The following is a 22036-nucleotide window of genomic DNA, read 5'->3' as shown; positions in this document are numbered from 1 at the left end:
CAATTTCGCACGCTAACCACTGGCCACGCCTGACTCTCGAAAGCATGAAATATTACAGTATTAACAGTCCTGTCTCCCAGTTTACAAACATTTAAAGTGCAGATAGCACATTGGGTAGCTTTGCACAATAAAAACAACAACACACAAATATTCACAGTTCTGTTTACATCATTAGCACACCAAACACATCCAGGCACTAATAACACGTTTAACAAGATATTTTGTTTGTGTTTTACTTCCTCAATTGTAGTATTTTCCTTAAGAACTTTTACAAAACAAAAAGATGTTTTCTACTAGAAATTCGTATCAATTTACTGATGTATGATGAAACAAAGATTTATGCTTCGAAAGATCCAGTTACTAAAAATATGTACTCATAAGCAAACATCACTTTGAAACTGTTTTTTTTTTTTCATGGAGGCACGTGGGCTAGAAGAAAACTTTTTAAATTCTGCCCGTCTCCGTGAGGGAATCCTTCATTTTTCACTGCAGCTGTTATGATATTTTTGAACCCTTTTATAATTCCTCAAAACAGAACAGGAATTCATTCTTGAAATAAAATTACAGTGAAAGACATGCATGCAATCAGATTCACGGGGCTTGAGAGTATGAAAAAAAATGGCAGCAGGACCAACTACGAAATTACAAAGTTAATGAGTTCTGACAGGCCTTCGTACCTTCAGATGGCAGGCTTCAAACTGTAGCGGGTCCCAGATGGTTTGATTTGGAAGAAAGGGTATAAAGGGCAAGAATTCTCACTCTGTCATCACGGGTAAATAGATGTTGACTTTTGCAGATGAATATTCACTCTTTAAACTCGCAGTGGAGCATACGGCGTGTCATACATCGTTCAGTTCCCCTGGCAGACACGTTCGATTTCCATCCATTCTCGCCTGTAAGATCCTAATGCCCAGGTTTTCGTCTGAATGCACATTACAATTTATTTCACACAACCAGTGGCTTTAGCTTTCTAAATGCACGCACGAAATGCAAACGGTTGGATTGAAATCCATTTTAGGAGACGGGGGATAAAAATTTATTAAAGAACCTATAACACGCGGCTTGTGAGAAAAGCTGCTAGGCCTCGGTGTGGCCCTTAACGGAGCGTTCCGAAGCAGACTGGCCATTCAATTACTGGGCCGAAATCTTGTCAGAAATTGTCATAGACGAGAGCTGGGGATTTGGGGGCCACGTGGGGATAATACCAGGCCAAGCAGAGAAAATATGATAAATTACTTGCAGGAAAGAAATGGTTGAGAGGAAACTGTTAGTAGAGATGGTGTAGACAAATGGCAAGGCTCTAATAAATAGAACATATTACATACAGTAAGCTCTGTTATTGTGGTGCTGGTAATGATGATGTTATTTCTGTTGAGAAATACGTGATACCATCAACGTGATTTAAATTTTACGTTCTCTGAAACCATACGTGGAATCTCAATTTTTCTAAGACACCGTCTAAAAAAGTTTTCCTTTCAGAATATGTTTAATTCACACAAAAAGTAACAAATAAAAAAACAACAGAAAACGAAATAACAAGCGTTAACAGATTAACAGGCACAACATTTGGTCAATATAAGACTGCAATTCAAATGAAAAACAGATTTGAATCAAAATAAAGACCAACTTGACAAACCACGATAAAATAAACGAAATTCTAATAGCAAAAACAGTTTCAGTTAATTTTTTTTAAACTAAAGTGCATCATCAAACTTGAAACAAAAACCAGGAGGGAAAATGGATGAGAAGTGGTCTTAACTAGTATAAAGCAGGGTGCACGTGAAAATAACACCATGTGGAATGCTTAAGTAAACATTCCTGGGAAGTAAACAGAGTAAACAACTCGGATTTCCTCTGGTTTGTGTAAATAGACTAACACCAGATCCAAATTTTGAGCTTGGCAACACTAAAATAATAATATTGATAAATAAAAGATTTTGTGAAAGAATGTGGTGTCATTGACTATTATTTCACTTAAACACATATGGAGAGAGAAAAAGGGGGAGAAGTTTTTCTTGATTTTGTTAATCTGCTGTCCTTTGTCAGTCTCGTAATTCCGAACTTTAGGGTATCTAGAGACGGGAATGTGCCAACACAAATACCGGAGAGAAACGTCTAAAGCATGCGGAGGACCGGTCGTATAGCCACGGCGGGTGAAGTCATGGCTGGGCTAACAACAAACTCTTAAGTAAGCATGTTTTAGATACCAGAAAGTCGAGGTTGTAACTGAACCAGCCGAGTAGCCAGATTCCTAAGCAACCAGCGACGTTCCTAGAAAATGAACTTCAAGTAATTTATATCGCAATCACGGGAAACAGAGATGGGGTAAACATGAATATTCTGTCAAGTTCAGAAGTTTATCGCACTCTTTGCTAGGTTTCTCCGATTGGGATGAAAAAAAAATATATTTGACTACACCAAATATCCTTTAGCTACCTTTTCCGATAAAAACTCCGAAAACACATAGTTAATCTTTTAAGTCAAGATTGGGAGTTTAGATATAACATTTCTGATCAAGTTTGTTGTTAAGTACAAAGCTACACAATGAGTTACCTGGGCTATACCCACCAAAAGTATCAAAACCAGTTGTTTTGTTTTTTTATTTTATAAATAAGCCTTTAAACTTACAGTTGAGCAGCTGTGTGTGGGAGGGTACTTGGATCAATTACTAAATAAAATACATTTCGTCCTACTGGTTAACTATATATAAAACTAATGATGTTTATTTAACAAATAAAACAACGTGTAATCACTAGAAAGTTGAATAGAAGCTCATATTTTATTTGTTTCTCGCAAAGATACACATGGGCTATCTGCGCTCTCCGTCCCATATTTAGAGCTATGGGAAGGCAGCAAATCAACTGTACACACCGCCAATTTTTGGGACAATCTAATTGAATAGTGGGATCTGTCTTCACTCTTATAACGCACTCACAGCTGAAAAATGCTAAGAGAGAATTATTATTTTGTGGCAACGAATCACGAATCAAGGACCCTCGAATTCGCAGCTCGGTACGTTAAACCCTGAGCCACGCCTGGCCCAAAACGGAAATTAAAAATTGATATTTCAGAAAACTTAAAATCGAGAAACAGAGAAATGGATATAATCACTTTTTAGATATAAAGCTTAGTTGATTATTAAAACAATAAATCCTTACCTTATGTTAACACTTCTAAACAGTCAGGTAACAGCGATATATTTACAGTACAATTACAGTTTAACATCGTAGAGCTTTATTAGATAAATTGCTAACCTGAATAAAAGTTCCCATTGAATTTTTTGAACATTGAAATTTACCCAGTGCCATTTTTTTTGTGTTGTGTTTAAGATTGTTTTAGCGCGAAGCTACAAGATAAGCAATGGAATGGAACACCGAATTTAGACGTTATAAGTCTTCAAGCTTACCGCTGAGCTGCCAGAGGGCGTCCGCACCTCAGAACGTAATATAGAATTACAATAGATTAATGCAGTTGGACATGAAGAAACATAAACCCTTTACTATAATAAAGTCTCCGAATAATAATAAACATTTATATGAAACCAAACCAAACTAACTTTTTGACAGAATAACTTGTCATTAAAATACATATTTTAAGATTTTCTCAACTGGTTTAATTTAGACTGAAATAAAAACTCCACCGTTTCTTCCCAAAATTTTACATAAACAAACATTCATTTTTAGGCTTTATAGAATATTCACGGCTGGCTAAAAGTTTGATAACAACGAAGTTCTGGTCAGGTCTGATAAGGTACTAACAGTGTAAAGGGAGCTTATCTTCAACAAAGCTGAACCATAGCTACAAGCAGAAGTTCGTATATAGTCCAATAGCTTACACAGCTTGACGGTCCTATACATTATCTTCCTCACAGTAGCGCTTTACATTTAAGAGTAAACAGAACTGGGACTAGGGTTAGATTTACCGTAGAAACTAGCACATTTATCTGCATGAAGCAGGGGGTATGGTTGCCCATGGTAACGTATTATATTTCCTCCAGTAAAGCGAGTTTTGAGAATTTTGATCCCTATTCAATTACGATGCTTTAAACTCAATACTGATTTTCAATAAGTTACTTCTTTTAAAAGAAAAAAATTGTTATTTTATTGATTTTTATGAGTATGCTAACAATTAAAGGGATTAACTAAATAAATAATTAATTTGAAAAACTTTATTATTTTGTTAATAAATAACATGAAAGTACACGCGTTTAGATTATTAGCAGCTATACGCTTTTTATTCGATTTTTTTCGGCATTGATTTCTTTAAACATTGCAGAGAATGTTTTGAATAAAACAACACTTTTCATAACGTTTGGTTGCTTGCGTGCACATTTGCCATCATTTTATTTTGTGTCACGTAAAAATCAAATTCTTTAATCAGTATGGAAATTAACTTGAACCAGATTATATTCAATTTATGAAAGATAGCAAGTACTTGAATAAAAATAACAACTGATCCCTTTTTCCTGGTAAGATTGAGGGTTTGTAATGTTAAAATTCGGAATTCGATTCCTGCGGTGAACACAACGTAATAGCCCACATCGCTTATAAATAACCACAAAAGTTTGTTTATTTTGAATTTCACGCAAAGCTACACGAGGGTTATCTGCGCTAGCCGTCCCTAATTTAGCAGTGAAAGACTAGTGGGAATACAGGTAGTTATCACCACCCACCGCCAACTCTTGGGCTACTCTTTTACTCTTTGACCGTCAATTATAACGCCCGCACGGCTGAAAGGGCGAGCATGTTTGGTAGGACGAGGATTCGAACCCGCGACCATTAGCTTGCGATTCGAGCGCCCTAACCACCTGGCCATGCCGGACCTAACCAGAAAAGTTCCAAACCAAAGTAAAGAAAAAAGACTGTTTGTTTTTGTTTACTGAATTTTCGCGAAAGCTACTCGAGGACTTTCTGCGTTAAACATCACTAACAGTGAAGTGATAGACTAGAGTGAAGGCAGCTAGTCAACATCACCCACCGCCAATTCTTGAGTTACTCTTGTCAGAACGAATAATGGGATTTGATTGTCACTATTATAACGCAACCATGGCCCAAACAGTGGACGCAAAATTTTGTTTTGGCGATAACGGGTTCGCGAATCACGGGACCTCAGATTCACAGTCCGACACACTAACTACTGGGCCACATCTCTGAACCACTGAATCTATAATGATTGTTCTGTTCATTCAAATCGTGAAATAATATTCACGACAGTGGTAGCTTTATTAATTATTTCTGTTTTCGCGGCTGAGAAACGCGAATAAATTGTTGTTTTTAGTCACATCCGTGAATTCCTATTGACTCTGAAAACCTTACAGAAGAATTGTAGCTATTGTCAAGATGGTATATATAAAGCTACGAGTCAGAAATGCTGGAATTGGAATAAGCAAGATAGGTTGGATGCAGTCGCTGCTAGAAACTAGTACTACCGTTTATACCTGAAATAAACAGCAACAGACAACCATGACATTTGGTGTAGTTGCCGCGCTATGTGAAATAGCTTTCGTTTCCACGCCTTAGTAAATTTAGCCTAAGGTAGTGAGACACCTGCTGGCGGGTGATGGAAGCATTTGAAAACCTACCCACATATGTCATGGTCAAATCTTTCCATACTACTGACTAGTTGAGTCAAGGTAACCATAATAACGTAATTATAATCCTTACGTCTTGAATTCCTTTTGTTTTCTGGCTAATAGCTCGGTAGGTGGGGCTGCAGTTAGGGGCGGGGTCTGATTGCTGCATAGGAAATAACAGTTTTGATTGACACGTGACGTTGAAACTAACACAAAAGCCTGACACACAAACGAACGTAGACTAATAATATCAATGGTTAGAAAGCAAATTTGGCTCAGTTCGTTAATCAACATTCAGCATGCTTGAAGAGTCATGTGATCCCAATAACTGCTTTCATAACTATAGTACTCATTATCTTGTCAGTTAACCAAAAATTATACACAAAAATCACAACGTCGACTTGGAAATAAACTATTTTTTCTTCTGTCTATCACTGTATTATTTTGGATAACCGCACCAATTATCAGAACTAAAATGAGCACGTAAGAACATGCGATGTTTCGCCTTGAACTTGAAAATCAAGGGTCGAGATAGAGCTGACCACGGCTATAAGTGGTTGTTTAATAACTTACCTATGAATCATTATTAACTTCTTCAAACATTCGTTAAAATATACTCCTGAAAATCCCCGTGTTTTAAAAACCACGGACGGTTCGATGGACATAATATTATGATCTAACTCGAACAGATCCAAATAGGGGTCCTTCAGATGATCTGTATTCACATTACAAGGGTTACATTACATTAGTTATCAAACTATATGCAACAGTGCATGCAAGTAATAATCAATACAAACGTCATGGACGGGTGATGGCAAAAACAGTTTATGCATAAAAAAGTGTATTCCGTTACACCGTTCCCTGGTGGTTAAGTCTTCGGATTTACAACGCTAAAATCAGTGGTTCGATTCCCCCTCTGTGGACACAGCAGATAGCCCGATGTGACTTTACTATAAGAAAACACTCTTTCATACCAAACTTCCAGTCGTTTGTTGCACAACATACATCACACACGTAAACACCTTTAAAGAAGAGTTAAATATTAATTTCCAGGGAAAATATCTATTTCCCCAGCTCCTGAACTTACAATCTGGTGTTTCGGGGCTCCACTCTTCGGCTGTCAGTGTTGCTTCCCCGCTGGGCTGTCTCCAGGGGCAGTAGGGGCTACTCCGTTTCACTAGAAAGAAGGGATTCCGTATATAAATTGATTGGCATAGTTGTCCAAAAATTAAAGGAAAGAAGACAGAAGTTTAAGAGAAAGCTTAATTATAAAGAATTCTTCAAAGCTGAAGCAGTTAAATATCCATTTCGAGATATTCGTCGAGAACTTTGCCAATGTGACAAGAAGCCACCAAAACTTGTCATGCATCAATAAAATCAGAGAAAGCTAAAAACATAAAAATGGTGAAGAATTTAGACTCACCTGCTTTCTTGGCTGCATACAAGTTAGCCTCCTCTTGAGCTTTATTGATATTCTTCTTATACCTAATCCGCTTATTGCCAAACCAGTTGGAAACCTGTATAAAGAAATGGTTGTTTACGGGTAGACTCAAACAAAATGAATTCAACTCTAAGGCGACTACAAATAAAACTGGTACATCAAATATTCGAAACTTGTAATGCAATATAAGTTACATAAATATACTTTAAAACTGTTTCAAAACACAGATCTTGAACAATTAGAAGTTTGAACTGTTGTCATTTTGAAGATGACACACCTTAAGTACGACTGTACATTTTTAATGATATGTTACAAGGTACTTTAGTTTATTTTTTATACCACTGAGAATTTGTTTCAAAACAACATAAGTGTTATAAAGAACAAACATCCGTGTTTTAATTCAACCATCGATCGATATATTTATAGAGAAACAAGACAAAATATTGAAAAACAAATTATATTTATGTTTAGGAAATCAAATATTAAAAGAAAAAGTCTCATTGTTTAGTAAAGGAAACCTTGAAATAACTTGGGTTTGTTTAACAGTAGTAAGTAAGATAAATATTTCGACATATATATCGATCCAGTAATCAACAGTTTTTAATTAAAAACAAAAACAAAAAACGCAATGGTTTTATGAAATTGCAACAATCATGCTCTAGTCAGAGTGTAAATTGATAATACACAAATGGACAAATAAGAGCGCTAGCACAATGTCCGTCATGCCCTAGCGATACCAGGAATCAAACATTAATAATGCAGGATTTCTAGAATAATACAAAAGAATTCTAATCGCAGATACTAAAATCTATCTATAAGTCCACTTGTCTTAGGCCTAACATTAGTTAAGCCTACATTAAGTACAGCCTATATTCGATAAAGAGATAAATTAACACTGTGACTTTTGTATGTTTTTTGCTTTGGTTTAGTTAGGACTAAACTTTACTGTACTTAATAATATCAATAAACAAACTTATGATGTTATTCTACGACATAACATTAGACCTTTTAAAAAATGTTGATAAGTTTTTATTATGCTGTTGTACAAAATGTTTATCAAAGCATATTTACATGCGCATTGAGATAGTAAGGTAAGCACGCATTTTCAGGACAGACAAAAACTGAGTATTATTACAATAGATTCTACCTGTGACACTGTGATGCCACATTTTCTAGCTAGCTCCTCCTTAGCTTCTTCGCTAGGATAAGGGTTACTCAGGTGGGAGTAAAAGTATTCATTAAGAATTTCTGTTGCTTGTTTACTGAAGTTTCGCCTTTTCCGTCTGCAAAAACAAAAAGTTCAAAAATAAACACCGCTTAACTGTAAGTCTTCATATTTCAAGACGTTTACTAATAATTTATCCGCAACAATATACTATGATAAAAATATTACAAGATAATTAAACATATCGCACGATTGTATTTATAGAAAACAACAACAAATGTTCAAGTTCCTTCACAGAGAAAGATCTCAGTACGTTCACCCCCTCCACACCCAAAATATCGATTGGCTGTTATGTTCCCGTTTTCTTGGCTACAAATTAATCTCAGATGTTGATTCTTGAGTCACCAAATTAACCAAGAAAAGTCGACAAACAGTGGCATGTTACGAATCATGTAAAATCATGTTAACTTTTTAAAAAATCTAACATGTTCAGGACACCGCCTTGCTGTAAATAATTGAGGACAGTCATAAGATTTATATAGTAGTTTCGACCTCTGACCGGAAGTCTACCTTATCTACAGTTAAGGTATTACACGGTTTTGACCAGTCTATAAAGCTTTATGTAGACCAAGAAATGTACGTGGAACTTAGGTGGTGTATAGAACTATATAGAATGAGATAAGGCCTGGTACTACACGGCTGTGACCAGTGTACAAAGCTTGAAGTAGAACATGAAGTGTGAGTGGAACTTAGGTGGTGTATAGAACTATATAGAATGAGATAAGGCCTGATATTACACAGTTGTGACCAGTCTATAAGCTTGATGTAGACCAAGAAATATGGGTGGAACTTAGATAGTCAGTTTTGTACATAGGAGGTCAAACCTTTTCGTTTGATGTATTTTACCACGCCCATAGTGTCATAGATTAATTTACTCTAATCCTGCCTAAAAGAATTTCAAGTGCCGCGGCTATTGAAGATTATTTTTTTTAAAGAGAAATGTTGTTTGATGTGATGAAAAAAAAACAGTATAATTTGTTTTAATAAGAAGTGTGAAAAAATTAAGTAATTTCACATTCAATAACACCCCTTAATCGTTTTAGGCTAAAAAATGAAACAAGTATTTTGAGGAGAATTTAACATATGCACAGTGAACACAGACCTAGCGTCCAGAAACCTGGATCTGAGAATCATGACAGCTTCGCACGTGCTCTGCTTCAATTGCACCTGGATGGAGTTGAACTTTTTGTGGATGATTTGTACCATCCGCTCTATCTCCTTGGGAGTGATGGGTCGAGTCCGGCTTTGTTCTCGGAGCAGATTCATCACATGAGTAGTAAACTCGTTACACGCCTACAGGTAAAAGAAAAGATAACGTTAAAACATCATTAATAATGATAATAACATAAATACAACCCCTGTGCTTCTTTCAAACCAGGTATCTATACATATAAATTTGAATCGTGCAATCAAGCCTAAGCACGGACAGGAAATAAAATAAGTTCAACTAAGTACAGAATATGATATTAGTGAGGATACACTGTCTATCAGATTGAACCTCTAATAGCGAACCTCACACGTGGAATGTGAAATGAAGAGTGATATTAGTGAGGATACACTGTATCAGATTGAACGTCTAATAGCGAACCTCACACACAGTGTATCCTCACTAATATCACTCTTCATTTCACATTCCACGTGTGAGGTTCGCTATTAGAGGTTCAATCTGATATACAGTGTATCCTCACTAATATCACTTTTCATTGCACATTCCACGTCTGAGGTTCGCTATTAGACGTTCAATCTGATACAGTGTATCCTCACTAATATCACTCTTCATTTCACATTCCATCTATCAGATTGAACCTCTAATAGCGAACCTCACAAATGGAATGAAATTCAAATTTCCAATAAAAGAGCAGTTCTAAGGCTCAGGCCGTTACACATCTAAACTAGTACTCATCTTCTGCGTTCTACCTGAAAATAGTCGTAATACGGGGAATACATTATTATTATGCTGACAATAGTCGTAGTACGGGGAACACATACTATTATGCTGACAACAGTCGTAGTACGAGGAACACATTATTATGCTGACAGTAGTCATAATACGGGGAACACATATTATGCTAACAATAGTCGTAATGCGGAGAACACATATTATGCTAACAATAGTCGTAATGCGGAGAACACATATTATGCTAACAATAGTCGTAATACGGGTAACACATATTATGTTGACAATAGTCGTAGTACGGTGAACACATTATGCTGACAATAGTCGTATTACGAGGAACACATTATTATGTTGACAATAGTCGTAATACGAGGAACACATACTATAATGTTGACAATAGTCGTAATATAGGAACACATTTTATTATGCCGATAATAGTCGTAGTACGGGGAACACATTATTATGCCGATAATGTAGTTATTAGTTTGTTAATGTCTTTTAAAGCGGTTTCTATTTTGTATATTAATTCTTTGTTTGTGAAACAGATAACAAGTTAGACATTCCAAGACATCGCCATTCAATTAAGGAAAATGTTATAATAATATAAACGTGGCATAGAATATATAATAATAATAATGAGAGACTAACCCTACTCTCGATGCAAGTCCTTCCAAATTTAATCAGCGCGTGGGATATGGTGTATGAAGCCCTGGTTGGTTCTAGGTGCCATATTTGACACGAACCAGCTAAATCCAATTACCCATCTTTTTTCTCAGGTTATACCAACTGCTGGAAGAATACAATTATCACTCCCACAGACGTATATTAAACCGCTGTGGTAGTCATATTCCACTTCACTTAAATTTCCTAGGAAGTTCGATTTTTTTAGTGTCATTCTCTGACTATTTCTTCCACGACGAAACTACTGTCTTAACCTCCTCAAACGCCTAATTTCATGAACATGTGGTAATCTACGTCACTATTAAACAATTACAAACTTATGCGAAGTTGCGTTATTTTGTAATATATAGCTAAGGAGTATTTCAAATGAAGAGTAGATTAATTTTGTAAAATGATTTTTGTTTTGTTTGTTTTGAATTTCGCGCAAAACTACACGAGCACTATCTGCGCTAGCCGTCCCTAATTTACTAATTCACCACCCATCGTCAACTCTTGGGCTACTCTTTTAACAAGGAATAGTGGGATTCACCGTCACATTATAACGCCCACACGGCTGAAAGGGCGAGCATGTTTGGTGTGACGGGGATTTGAACCCGATACCCTCAGATTGCGAGTCGAGCGCCCTAACCACCTGGCCATTGTAAGATCTCTTAAGAGTAATGATTTTTATAAAATGCTATCAAAGTCAAAGTCGATACAGAAGTATAAAAGAAAAATCTTTGGAATATTCGATTAGGGTTTTTGGGTGTTTTGTTTTCAAGAGGGTTCTTCAATAATAACTGCTAAAAAAATACTTATTTTTATTGAGAGGATTTACTTACTACAAAACTGGTCACTGCTTTTGTTTAATATACAAACACAGTTCATCAAGTGTACAAAACCTTTAGAAACAGTTTCCTGCTCCCCACACCTGGTGATGTCGTGAATTCAGTGTGAACGAGTTGTGGGTTCTTCTAGCCAACCTGAACGACGTAGTCATAGCGCCGGCTAAGGACCCAAAGTGCCAAGAAACATACGGGTCACTCTCAGACAGCCTAGTTTGGCATAAAACAGTAATAAACTCGGCTTTAGCCTTATTTTACGATTTTCCTGGCGGGAACTGAAGCGTTGGTTGATGTGGCGAGAGTGGCTGTTTGCTACGCTCTCCAACCTTGGCAGTAAAACATGATGACGACAGATTTACAACGGGTTCAGAACTTAAGAAAAATAACGGTTGGTAATCACAATTGTTTCTTAATTATAACAGGTAAGTACTCCAAGTCGCTAGGTGTGGTATTATTGTTTGAATCACTTCTTGTGATATCGGACTCACAGTTTCCGCTGGTTTTAACGATAAACATTGTACGTAAACTTAAATCCATTTAGAACAAGTAGTTTGATAAATATTTTGGGAGGAAGTGGTTTTAGACATTGTTACTAGCTCTATCAGTATTGTTTCTGATAAAAGTTGATTGCTGTTTGCTTTACCTTCCTATTTTGTGTCACTCATCATAAGACTCGGCAGTAAGCTTGATGGTTTATAACGCGAAATATCGGAGTACGATCCTTGCGGTGGGCACAGCACAGATAATCCTTTGCGGTTAACAAAAAATAAACAAATATAAAGTGTGCAAAAATTAAAAAAAAAGCGTGGTGAACCGAATTGAATATACGTATATTATAACCACGAGTATCTAGGAAATGTATTTTCCATTAAAGAGAAAACCTAAGTAATCTTACTGTTACACAGACGTAGTTAGCTAAATATTTCTTTTGAAACTGATATACAACAGACAACAAAACATGTCAGTTGTAATCATTTACACTATGTAATTAGACATTTTAAGAGCCATCCCTCTCTTGAGTTGACGGAAATGGGTTAAGAGAGAGAGAGAGAGACGTACACATGCGCGGACTAAATGAAGTGAACAAAAAAAAATGAAGTGATGACCATATTACGACTTGCAGAAGGGCGGAAGTCGACACACACCAGACACAGGTCAGGGTGTCGTCTGAATTAATGCACCTTTTAGAAAAGAAAAGCTACTTCGTGTTTTGCCCATCATTCCTAGGCTGCTGATTTATTTGTAGGCTTAAACCTAACGATAAGCTCTTCGCTGGTGTCGAAAGAGGAGAAAGCACGCGTGTAAATTATGGTCTTTCTGACTGCAATGGCACTTGGTCGCTGGGTCTTTGCAAGTGGTAATTAATGGTCTCGGCAGGGGGCGGTTGGTTCCACCTCTTGAAAGTGCTCGTCTCGAGCTGTCTCCCATGTCACGAGAACACAAAGCTTCGCTAACAGAGGGTGCTAATTACACCCTCGAACACGAGCCTTCGAGATCATCAATCATTGCGGAGAAAATGACAACGGTTTTCGCCTACATGAGTCCTTACGGCACTCAAACTGGACTCTTACATATATATCATATCACATAGACCGGCCACTAGAACTCACACAAGCCTGTGATTAATACTGAAGATGTCGTAGCTAAGTGTTTCACAAGAGTAACCGTACGTCTACTTTTACGTCTCTTGTATGAGGTCTCTTTTATTACACGTTCTTATACACATACCTTATTGTAGATAGCAGAAACAAAGCAAACACCTTTTCAGAAGTGTACAAGCTTATTCAGTGGTTAAAAAAAAAGTCTTTCATTATTTTTGGGCTTTCTGGAAACAAACGATAAAACAAATGTAACCCTCTATTGCACGCATTATGAAAATACGGTGGAGGAAAAAAATGTTTCCTTTGAAACTCTTACTTAAATACGTCTATATTGCACATAAAATGTTTTGGTACGTTATATGTGTGTACGTTACCTATGAATAACATTGTTCAACTGAGGAATCAATTAAAACAAATCCATGACTTATTTAGACTGTTAACTGGAAGTAAGAGCATTCAAGTACAGAATTTAATTGGACACTCAACGTTTCGCTTTACAGCTTCTCCAGGAATACTCCAGTAAAACACAGACCGTAACTCCCAGCACAAAGCTTCAATTGGTTTAAAACGTTTCGCTTTACATCTTCTTCGGGAGAGTGTTCTAATAAATCACAGATTGTAATTGACAGCACAAAGCTTCAATTGGTTTAAAACGTTTCTCTTTACATCTTCTTCGGGAATGTTCTAATAAAACACAGAACGTAACTGACAGCACAAAGCTTCAATTGGTTTAAAACGTTTCTCTTTACATCTTCTTCAGGAGTATTCCAGTAAAACACAGACTGCAACTGACAGCACAAATCTTCAATTGGTTTAAAACGTTTCTCTTTACATCTTCTTCAAGAGTATTCCAGTAAAACACAGCCCGCAACTGACAGCACAAAGCTTCAATTGGTTTAAAACGTTTCTCTTTACATCTTCTTCGGGAATGTTCTAATAAAACACAGAACGTAACTGACAGCACAAAACTTCAAGTTTACAATGTTCTATATGAGTGGATATAACGGCCACTTTTCCAAATTCAGTCGGTATAGAGGCTACAAGACATCTTTAATTACGGAACGTTATAGTTAGATATACGGGAACAAGGTGTAGTGCTCGAAACAGAGTGACCGGTTTGACATGTGTTTGAGAAAGGGGTAAAAGACAGGGGTTCGACGAGAAATCTCAGATGTACGAGATAACCGCATGAAGGAGGTAATGTGCTGCCATTACGAAACTAAAAACCTATTTCTAAATCTGTGTTATTGGTTATAGTAATAAACATGAATTTGTTATGTTTGCATTGATATGAATATTTGTTATGTTTGCATTGATATGAGTATTTGTTATGTTTACATTGGTATGAGTATTTGTTATGCGTACATAAGTTTGAATATTTGTTATGTTTACATTGGTATGATATTTCTATGCTTTAAATTAGTATGAGTATTTGTTATGCTTACATATATATATATATATATTTGTTATGTTTACAGAAGTATGAGTATCTGTTATGTCTACACTGGTATGAATATTTCTTATGTTTACATTGGTATGAGTATTTGTTATGCGTACATAAGTTTGAATATTTGTTATGTTTGCATTGGTATGAGTATTTGTTATGTTTACATTGGTATGATTATTTCTATGCTTAAATAAGTATGAGTATTTGTTATGCTTACATATATATATGAGTATTTGTTATGTTTACAGAAGTATGGGTATCTGTTATGTCTACACTGGTATGAATATTTCTTATGTTTACATTGGTATGAGTCAATTCCTGATAAGAATAAGTACAACCTAAATAAAGTTGATGGACATAAGAAGGGAAAGCGAATTGCGAGTATAGCACGATCGTAACCCAACTGAAGTTTTGTAATCTCAGTTACGGTTTACATTTTAACGGAACACTCCTGATGAAGTTTAAAGCGAAACGTTGAGGGTATTGTTAAGTAAAAAACATAAATCTGGTGTTATAAGGTCGTATATTTCTACATCTTCCAATAGGAAGCGACTTTTACGTCACAATTCCAGGATGAAGCGCAGAGGTATTTCAAAAGAAAGTTTACTCTTATGATTTTGTTGAATACAAAAAGTATGAAAATGTATACTTTACACACAATCAATATTTAATACAGACGAACGGAGAATGAAATTCCCCTGAGAGTATGTTTGTTACTGAGACTTTATTACCTCATGTCGTAATTTATAAAAATGTTAATTTCTCAATAAAGCTGTGTGTGTTGACAATAGCTACAAGTGAAAAAAGTAAAGTTAATTTGTTGAATTTGAGTATTCGAGGACAGCCCCTAATCTTAAAATGATAGACTACAGTGAAAGCACTGTAGTCAACACCATCCCGTACCAACTATTGACCTACTCTTTACCGACCAGCAGTGGGGCTGACGGTTTAAAAAGCGAGCATGTTCGAAGGCAGGTTTCGATCCCGAGCCCCGTAACCGTCAGGCAATGCGAAGCGTAAAGAATTAAAAGGAAACTATAAAAATAATATATTAACAAAATCCGGTCTATCTGAGATCAAGAATTCTATAAATCTCAAAAATCACTCCGGGAAAAAAACTTAATAAGTTATATTTTTCTCCATATTTACGATAAGGATGCACGGAAAGGATGATACGACTCAAAGTTAACAGGAAATAAATCATTTTACATTAAAACTTAAATAAACTATCAGTATGTTTTTACCTATTCTGCCCTAACCATCTGTTTCTTTCTCTATCCGCAATTCATACTAATAAAATACATTGGCAGGTCATGTAAAGTAATACTTTTCTATAGCCGTGCTGACCTCAACCCGTGGCTCTCTGTTTCTCATTCATAGAGAAACAGACACAAGAGACCACGTGGTTTTTACTCAGAGCAGCATTTAGCAGTGACACTGATTATTTTTTGTGGTTGCTTAAGCTGTAGTTGGCTACGTCCCTCTAATTCTTCTATCACGTGCTGTGATTAATAATAATACGTTTCAACAAGATACACACACACACAAACAAGGCTTTTGATTTATGGTTCTACACTTTTTCCATTCTCGCAGTGCTGAGCCTTAATCCCCTATCATTTAGCCAGCAGCTAGTGGCCCAACATATCTTAGCCACTAGGTGGAGGAGGTATGACTGGATGGGTAGGTAGACCTTAATTCCGAGTATAAATAAGAGACGAGTAAACTGCACGGTACGGGGGGGGGGGGGAGTAAAAAGCTGCAGCGCACCCATGTTATTAAATGTGTCATTGATAGTGGCATCTTCCTTGGAGGTCTGTTCTCGAACCTGATTCTTATATAAACACAGTTGTGAAATTTACTAGAAACGTACGTGCCAGTAATAGTTGTTTAAATAAGAATAAAATGAAATAATTGTAGTGGGTATAATATTTTGAATGTGTTTTAAGAAAATATTAAAACTTGTACGTTTTATTTTACACACGTTTCATGTAGGAATATTTTGAATCAAGAAAGAAGTGTATTATCCTGATCGAATGTGAATTTCAGTTTAAATCCACTAGTTTTCTTGAACAAAATAAGCAAAACCAGGTCTTTGCAGGACCAACCATAGTGATTTCAGACCTCAGCTTGTGAATCAAATGATAACTTTATACGGAGGCTGCGATAGTCATTGGTCCTTCCAAGAATCTTAAACTTAGAATGAACGACGACGTCACATCCTCCTGAGGCATGTTCTATATTACGTTAATCACAACACACCGTATTCCAGTCTCGTTTTACATTCACTATGATAGAACTTGTTGTTTTGGAAAAATTTAGTATACTTTTTATGGATGAAACCATTTTAAAAAAAAACTGCTTCTAGAAAGTGGACCTGAAAAAGTCCTCACCAGCACAGAGTCCAAATAAACAATCACATCACGGCCCAAAACTGGGCCTAATACTAATCTTCACATGTTTTCATGCAATACCAAGCCCCAACAACATTTTCATGTCCAAACCTTCCCAATATACAAAACTTTAAAATTGAATTCTGTATGTGGCAAAAACGTTTGACGAAATCGCGATCTAGATTAGGCATTTCCACATGACTAAATTGGTGTTAGATAAAACATTTGACCACTGACTGCTGTTCGGACTTTAGTGCTCACGTGTGTGCTAAATATTTGTCATGATTCGAACTAATTAACATATAGTATCGGAAATAATTTCATACAGTAAATAAAAAACTTCAAAATAAGATTTTACATAATTGTACCATTTTTATTCTTTACTTTCCCATTTACATTTCGACATAACGAAATTACGGGGTTAGAAAACTTTTTAAAGGCAGCACTTCTCTATAGAAAAGTTATTAAAAACTCGAAAAAAAAACCAACAAAATGTTTGAATTTGAAAGATTATTTTAAACAACCTTAATGAGTTAAACATTTAACCACTTGTAACTTCTGTTCCTTTCGAACCAAAATAAACATATTTTACTAGAGTTTAATGCTACATTTAGGTCTCAAAACTAACACTATTGTACAACTTCCAAAACTTCCTGATTGTGCATAAACACTCATTTATTTTTATTACAATGTAAACATTACTACGAAACGGTGTGAAACTTTGAAGACGAAGAAAGTAAAAATTCAGCCGAAATAATTTCTCATGTTAACCGACAGCAAAAGATCTGCAAAAAAATTTAGTGTACACAATAAACAGCTTTAATAACCTAGCAGGATTGACTGAAAGTCCATAGCATTCAAATAAGTACTCCTCAGCTAATTATAGACAGAGCTGGTTAGTTATGCTGACTTGCAGATGTTGCTAGAATCTGTATACCTCAGAAAAGTATGGAGAGGAATTTGATGGCTGACTCAGAGCTGCAACTGCTTAAATCTGCAATCCTTAGCCTCTATACTATTCGAATATGTACTCCTCAGTCAGTTGTACAGAGGAACTAGCTAGAACCGCTACTGTTCAGATATGTAGTCCTTAAGCAGTTAAGAATAATAATTTTTTTTCTGGTACCAATATTTCTTGTTTCGGTAAAACTTTCAAACGAAACGAAGTGACTCTTCTGAAACGGTTTTAGACAGACTGTTTAGAAGAACACGCAGTTTTTAGTGGACATTTAAAAAAAATGTTCGGACGAAATAACTCTGGAGTTTCAAGGAAAATATAATACAACCTAGAACCTGAAGAAAGAAGCAACTTTCTGACGAATTAATCCATAAAATCCAAAAGATGATGGTAAACCTTCTACATTAAAAATATCATGAGATCAAGAGAAAAACGTCTTAATGTACATCTGGGAATTAACTCCTTTCCTCCCACAATACAAACAATTGAAAAAGTTATTATTTGCAGTTGGCAAGTATTGCTTCCTGTAAACCATTTTCGGATGTTCTCTAAGTGAATCACTGTTCTTTTTTTTGTGTTTACTAATACTTAGGTGATGTACTGCAACATAAACAGAAAAAAACTTGACACGCAGCACCATTTTATTTGCTTATGGAACCTACGCACTTTCACAGTAAACAGCATGTTGCACTTAAATTTACACGGTATGTTTATAAATGGGATTATTTATTCATGTCGCTGCAAGTGTTTCTATGAGTGCATCTCTCTATAGGCGGGAAGCTCGAGAATAGTCTCAGTCAGTTCGTTATTTAATCTGAATTTTTTTTAATACTAAAATGCACAAGGCTTTCGATATCATATTTTAGGTGGTTTTTCCTCTCACCCATTTGAAATCTGGAAGGAAAGACTCAATTTGTTTTTCATTCAATAATATTTTACGTGTCTAGATGTGAAAGTACCTTCACACTGTCACGTTAAGTGAATGGGTTTTATGCTTTTACATATACATAGTTAATAACCTGTGAAAAAGTGTATGTTTATATGCATATATTACACCCCTTATACACATTGTTGTTTTAAAAGATTTAAATAAAAAAAAACTCTTCCATCCACTTCTTCACTTTGTAATCACATTTGTAGAGGCAGTGGCTTGGCTACGGCCCTGGGATAATAACCTTTCCATTTTCTGCTTTAAAATCTCTTATGAAATATTCACGTTCACCATCTACCGGCCCGCAACTAATGACATTAAGTTAGCCTGAAGATTGATGAGGCTGAAGAGACCGTGCCGGGCTGGCAGCCGTATTATTATGTTGGTAACTCCGCCGAGAGATCGGTTTTAATGAATTAGCCGGAGCTGCAAGAAAGGGGGGTCTTGATGATGTTATGAAGACGTAAAACAAGAATATGATTAGCTCGCGTCATGGGTAATTTGAAATAGGAAGCTGGTTACCAAAAATTGCCTGACCGTTAATACAAGGCGGGAAAGGGTGTATTTTACCTTTGCTGAGACGTGCTACACACACACACACATTGAATGCACAGAGACAAGAAAACAACGATACATTGCATCCTACCTAAGGTTGCTGGCCGTATGTCACTGCAAACTGACACCGGCCTGTCTCGGCTCGGGACCTAATGTACTACTGCCGCCTGACTTAATTGGGCATCAATCCAAGGTCGGTTCAGGAAGTCCAGAGACTAACGGCTATTATTACTAGCAAGTGGACAGTGTCGTCGTACCTCTAATAATATGTTTCCTTGTTGCAAGCCTTTGTTAGTGAGATATGGGTCTCATTCCCCAAGGAGAGCTCAGTTATCCGGACATGAGTTATAGTGAGTTATAGCGGATGTTCCACTTGCTATAGCCGTCTATCATGGAGCGTAGCGGCCCCTGGTGGTGAGCACCTCCTGCTAACTTCACTGTCAGACAGGGAACTGAACCTCTTCAAGTGTTTTATTCAGCAATAAATAAACTTTTCTAAGCACACTGTTTGCTTGTACGCGTTTTCACGTTCGAATTATTGGTATAAGAAATTTGCTGATTAGCTTTTGTTTCTAAAATTAATTATATATCAACAGCTACGAGAAAGTGTTTTACAACATGTCAAAAAAATGAATGAAACGTTTTACAATTTCTTTTATATATACAATTATATGGTAAACTTTAGAATATGAGATAATTGACGGATATAAACAGTGATAAATGTTGGTGTATAAGGGTGTGTATTACTGTACTGTACAAGTTGTTAGCAATTTAGGGTACTTCTATAGGTCACGTATCTTTATCTTAGAATATACTTGATAATAGACACAAACGAATTATAAGCAATACAAAAAGTGTGATACGTGTATTTCCGGTAAAACAGTTTTCGAAAGTAAATGTGTACCGAAAATACACCTGTATTCACACTTTACAACTGGTTCACTTGATGGTCAACATTATTAAGACATCTGCGCGTGTACAGCTTCCATCTGTCAGTCTATGTGTTTCACGCACGTGATAGATATACGAGAGAGAGAGGAGCATAAGCTCAGGTCCTATCACGTGGCCAGCTCCTGTATTGGCAGAGCGATCCATCTTGATCCTAATGAAGGAGCTGAAAAATTCCTCCAGTCGAAAGATTTCATTTTTGACAGCACCTCTATTGTTGCAAACCGCAAGGAGCTTGTATTGGATGGGAAGGTTTACGACCAAATAGATCCGAGATGCAAACCCACTTGGTCGCAGGTGATTCTTCCCACGAGCACCTAAGCTGGGGTGGAACTCGAAAGGTCCACAGCTGGGGATCCCAATGAAAAATTTAAACAGATCAATTGGGTTTCTCCCCAGGCTCTGCCGACACATGTGGTCCAACAAGCAGGCTGTCAAGTTTCTCGGCTGTACAGCTAAGGCCTAAGGCTGGATCCTCCCGAGGTAGATATTGCCACACGTCGTTGTGACAGTTCTGACACATCGGCCAGCTAAATAAGATATGGCACTTTTAAGTCTCGACGGAGTTGGTGTTACTTTGAAAAAGTCAGCTGTAAACCTTTTCAAACTATCAGCTATTATCCTATTCAAAACAGCAGAGGTGAGTAAATGCATACACAAAACAAGCGTAGTGAAAGCGAAATATAAAATACTATTCACGATCGTTTGTTTTACTTCTTCATTTTCAAGCCATAATTTTAGTTGTTTTTACATAATGTTTTCACACTTGTCCGCATTTTATAAACTAGAATACGTTTCACAAAACAAATCACATGAACAAAACTTTTCATTACAAATAAAGTGAACGAAAAGCGTTGAAAGTAGAGATCTTGCTGGTTGGACATAGATCTAAGGTTCACAAAGCACTTACCGATTAATTAGGATCGTGCTGGTTGGACGTGGATCTGAGGTTCACAAAGCACTTACCGATTAATTAGTATCGTACTGGTTGGACGTGGATCTAAGGTTCACAAAGCACTTACCGATTAATTAGTATCGTACTGGTTGGACGTGGATCTAAGGTTCACAAAGCACTTACCGATTAATTAGGTATCGTACTGGTTGGACGTGGATCTAAGGTTCACAAAGCACTTACCGATTAATTAGTATCCTACTAGTTGGACGTGGATCTAAGGTTCACAAAGCACTTACCGATTAATTAGGATCATGCTAATTGGACGTGGATCTAAGGTTCACAAAGCACTTACCGATTATTCAGGATCGTTCAGTAAAAACTTATGATGAGAAATGGATTCACAATACATTATAAAGTAGGTTCAATGATTTGAACAAAAAAGAAGTCGATAGTACTGTACGCTCAAAAAAAAACATAGACATATCTAAATACATGATGATATGGACCTATACCACTTCACAGCGCCACAACAACAGTTGTAAACATCTTTGACGAACGTTTCGGAGTTACACATATTCCATCATCAGCAAATCAGGGAAAACAACAAATTGAACAATCTGTAGTATAATTACCAATATAAAAATACAATGAATAGTGTTAGGAAATTATAA

At 36.4% G+C, this 22036-nt stretch overlaps 1 protein-coding gene across 2 annotated transcripts in view; it reads right to left on the bottom strand.

Moving 5' to 3' along the window:
- LOC106457186 (pre-B-cell leukemia transcription factor 1-like) overlaps positions 1-22036 on the bottom strand; it is a 237600-nt gene that overhangs the window by 12863 nt on the left and 202701 nt on the right. For both annotated transcript variants that reach the window (XM_022383028.1, XM_022383027.1), the window contains exons 4-7: positions 9341-9531; positions 8161-8296; positions 6996-7089; positions 6660-6749 (exon numbers count right to left, since the gene is read on the bottom strand). In XM_022383028.1, coding sequence (XP_022238736.1) covers positions 6660-6749; positions 6996-7089; positions 8161-8296; positions 9341-9531 — 511 coding nt within the window. The remainder of the gene's footprint in view (positions 1-6659; positions 6750-6995; positions 7090-8160; positions 8297-9340; positions 9532-22036) is intronic.

The sequence above is a fragment of the Limulus polyphemus genome, unplaced genomic scaffold, assembly GCF_000517525.1.
Source record: "Limulus polyphemus unplaced genomic scaffold, Limulus_polyphemus-2.1.2 Scaffold301, whole genome shotgun sequence".
Lineage (NCBI taxonomy): Eukaryota > Metazoa > Arthropoda > Merostomata > Xiphosura > Limulidae > Limulus > Limulus polyphemus.
The sequence above is the reverse complement of the archived record's forward strand: the minus strand, read 5'-3'. Positions and strand labels throughout refer to the sequence as shown.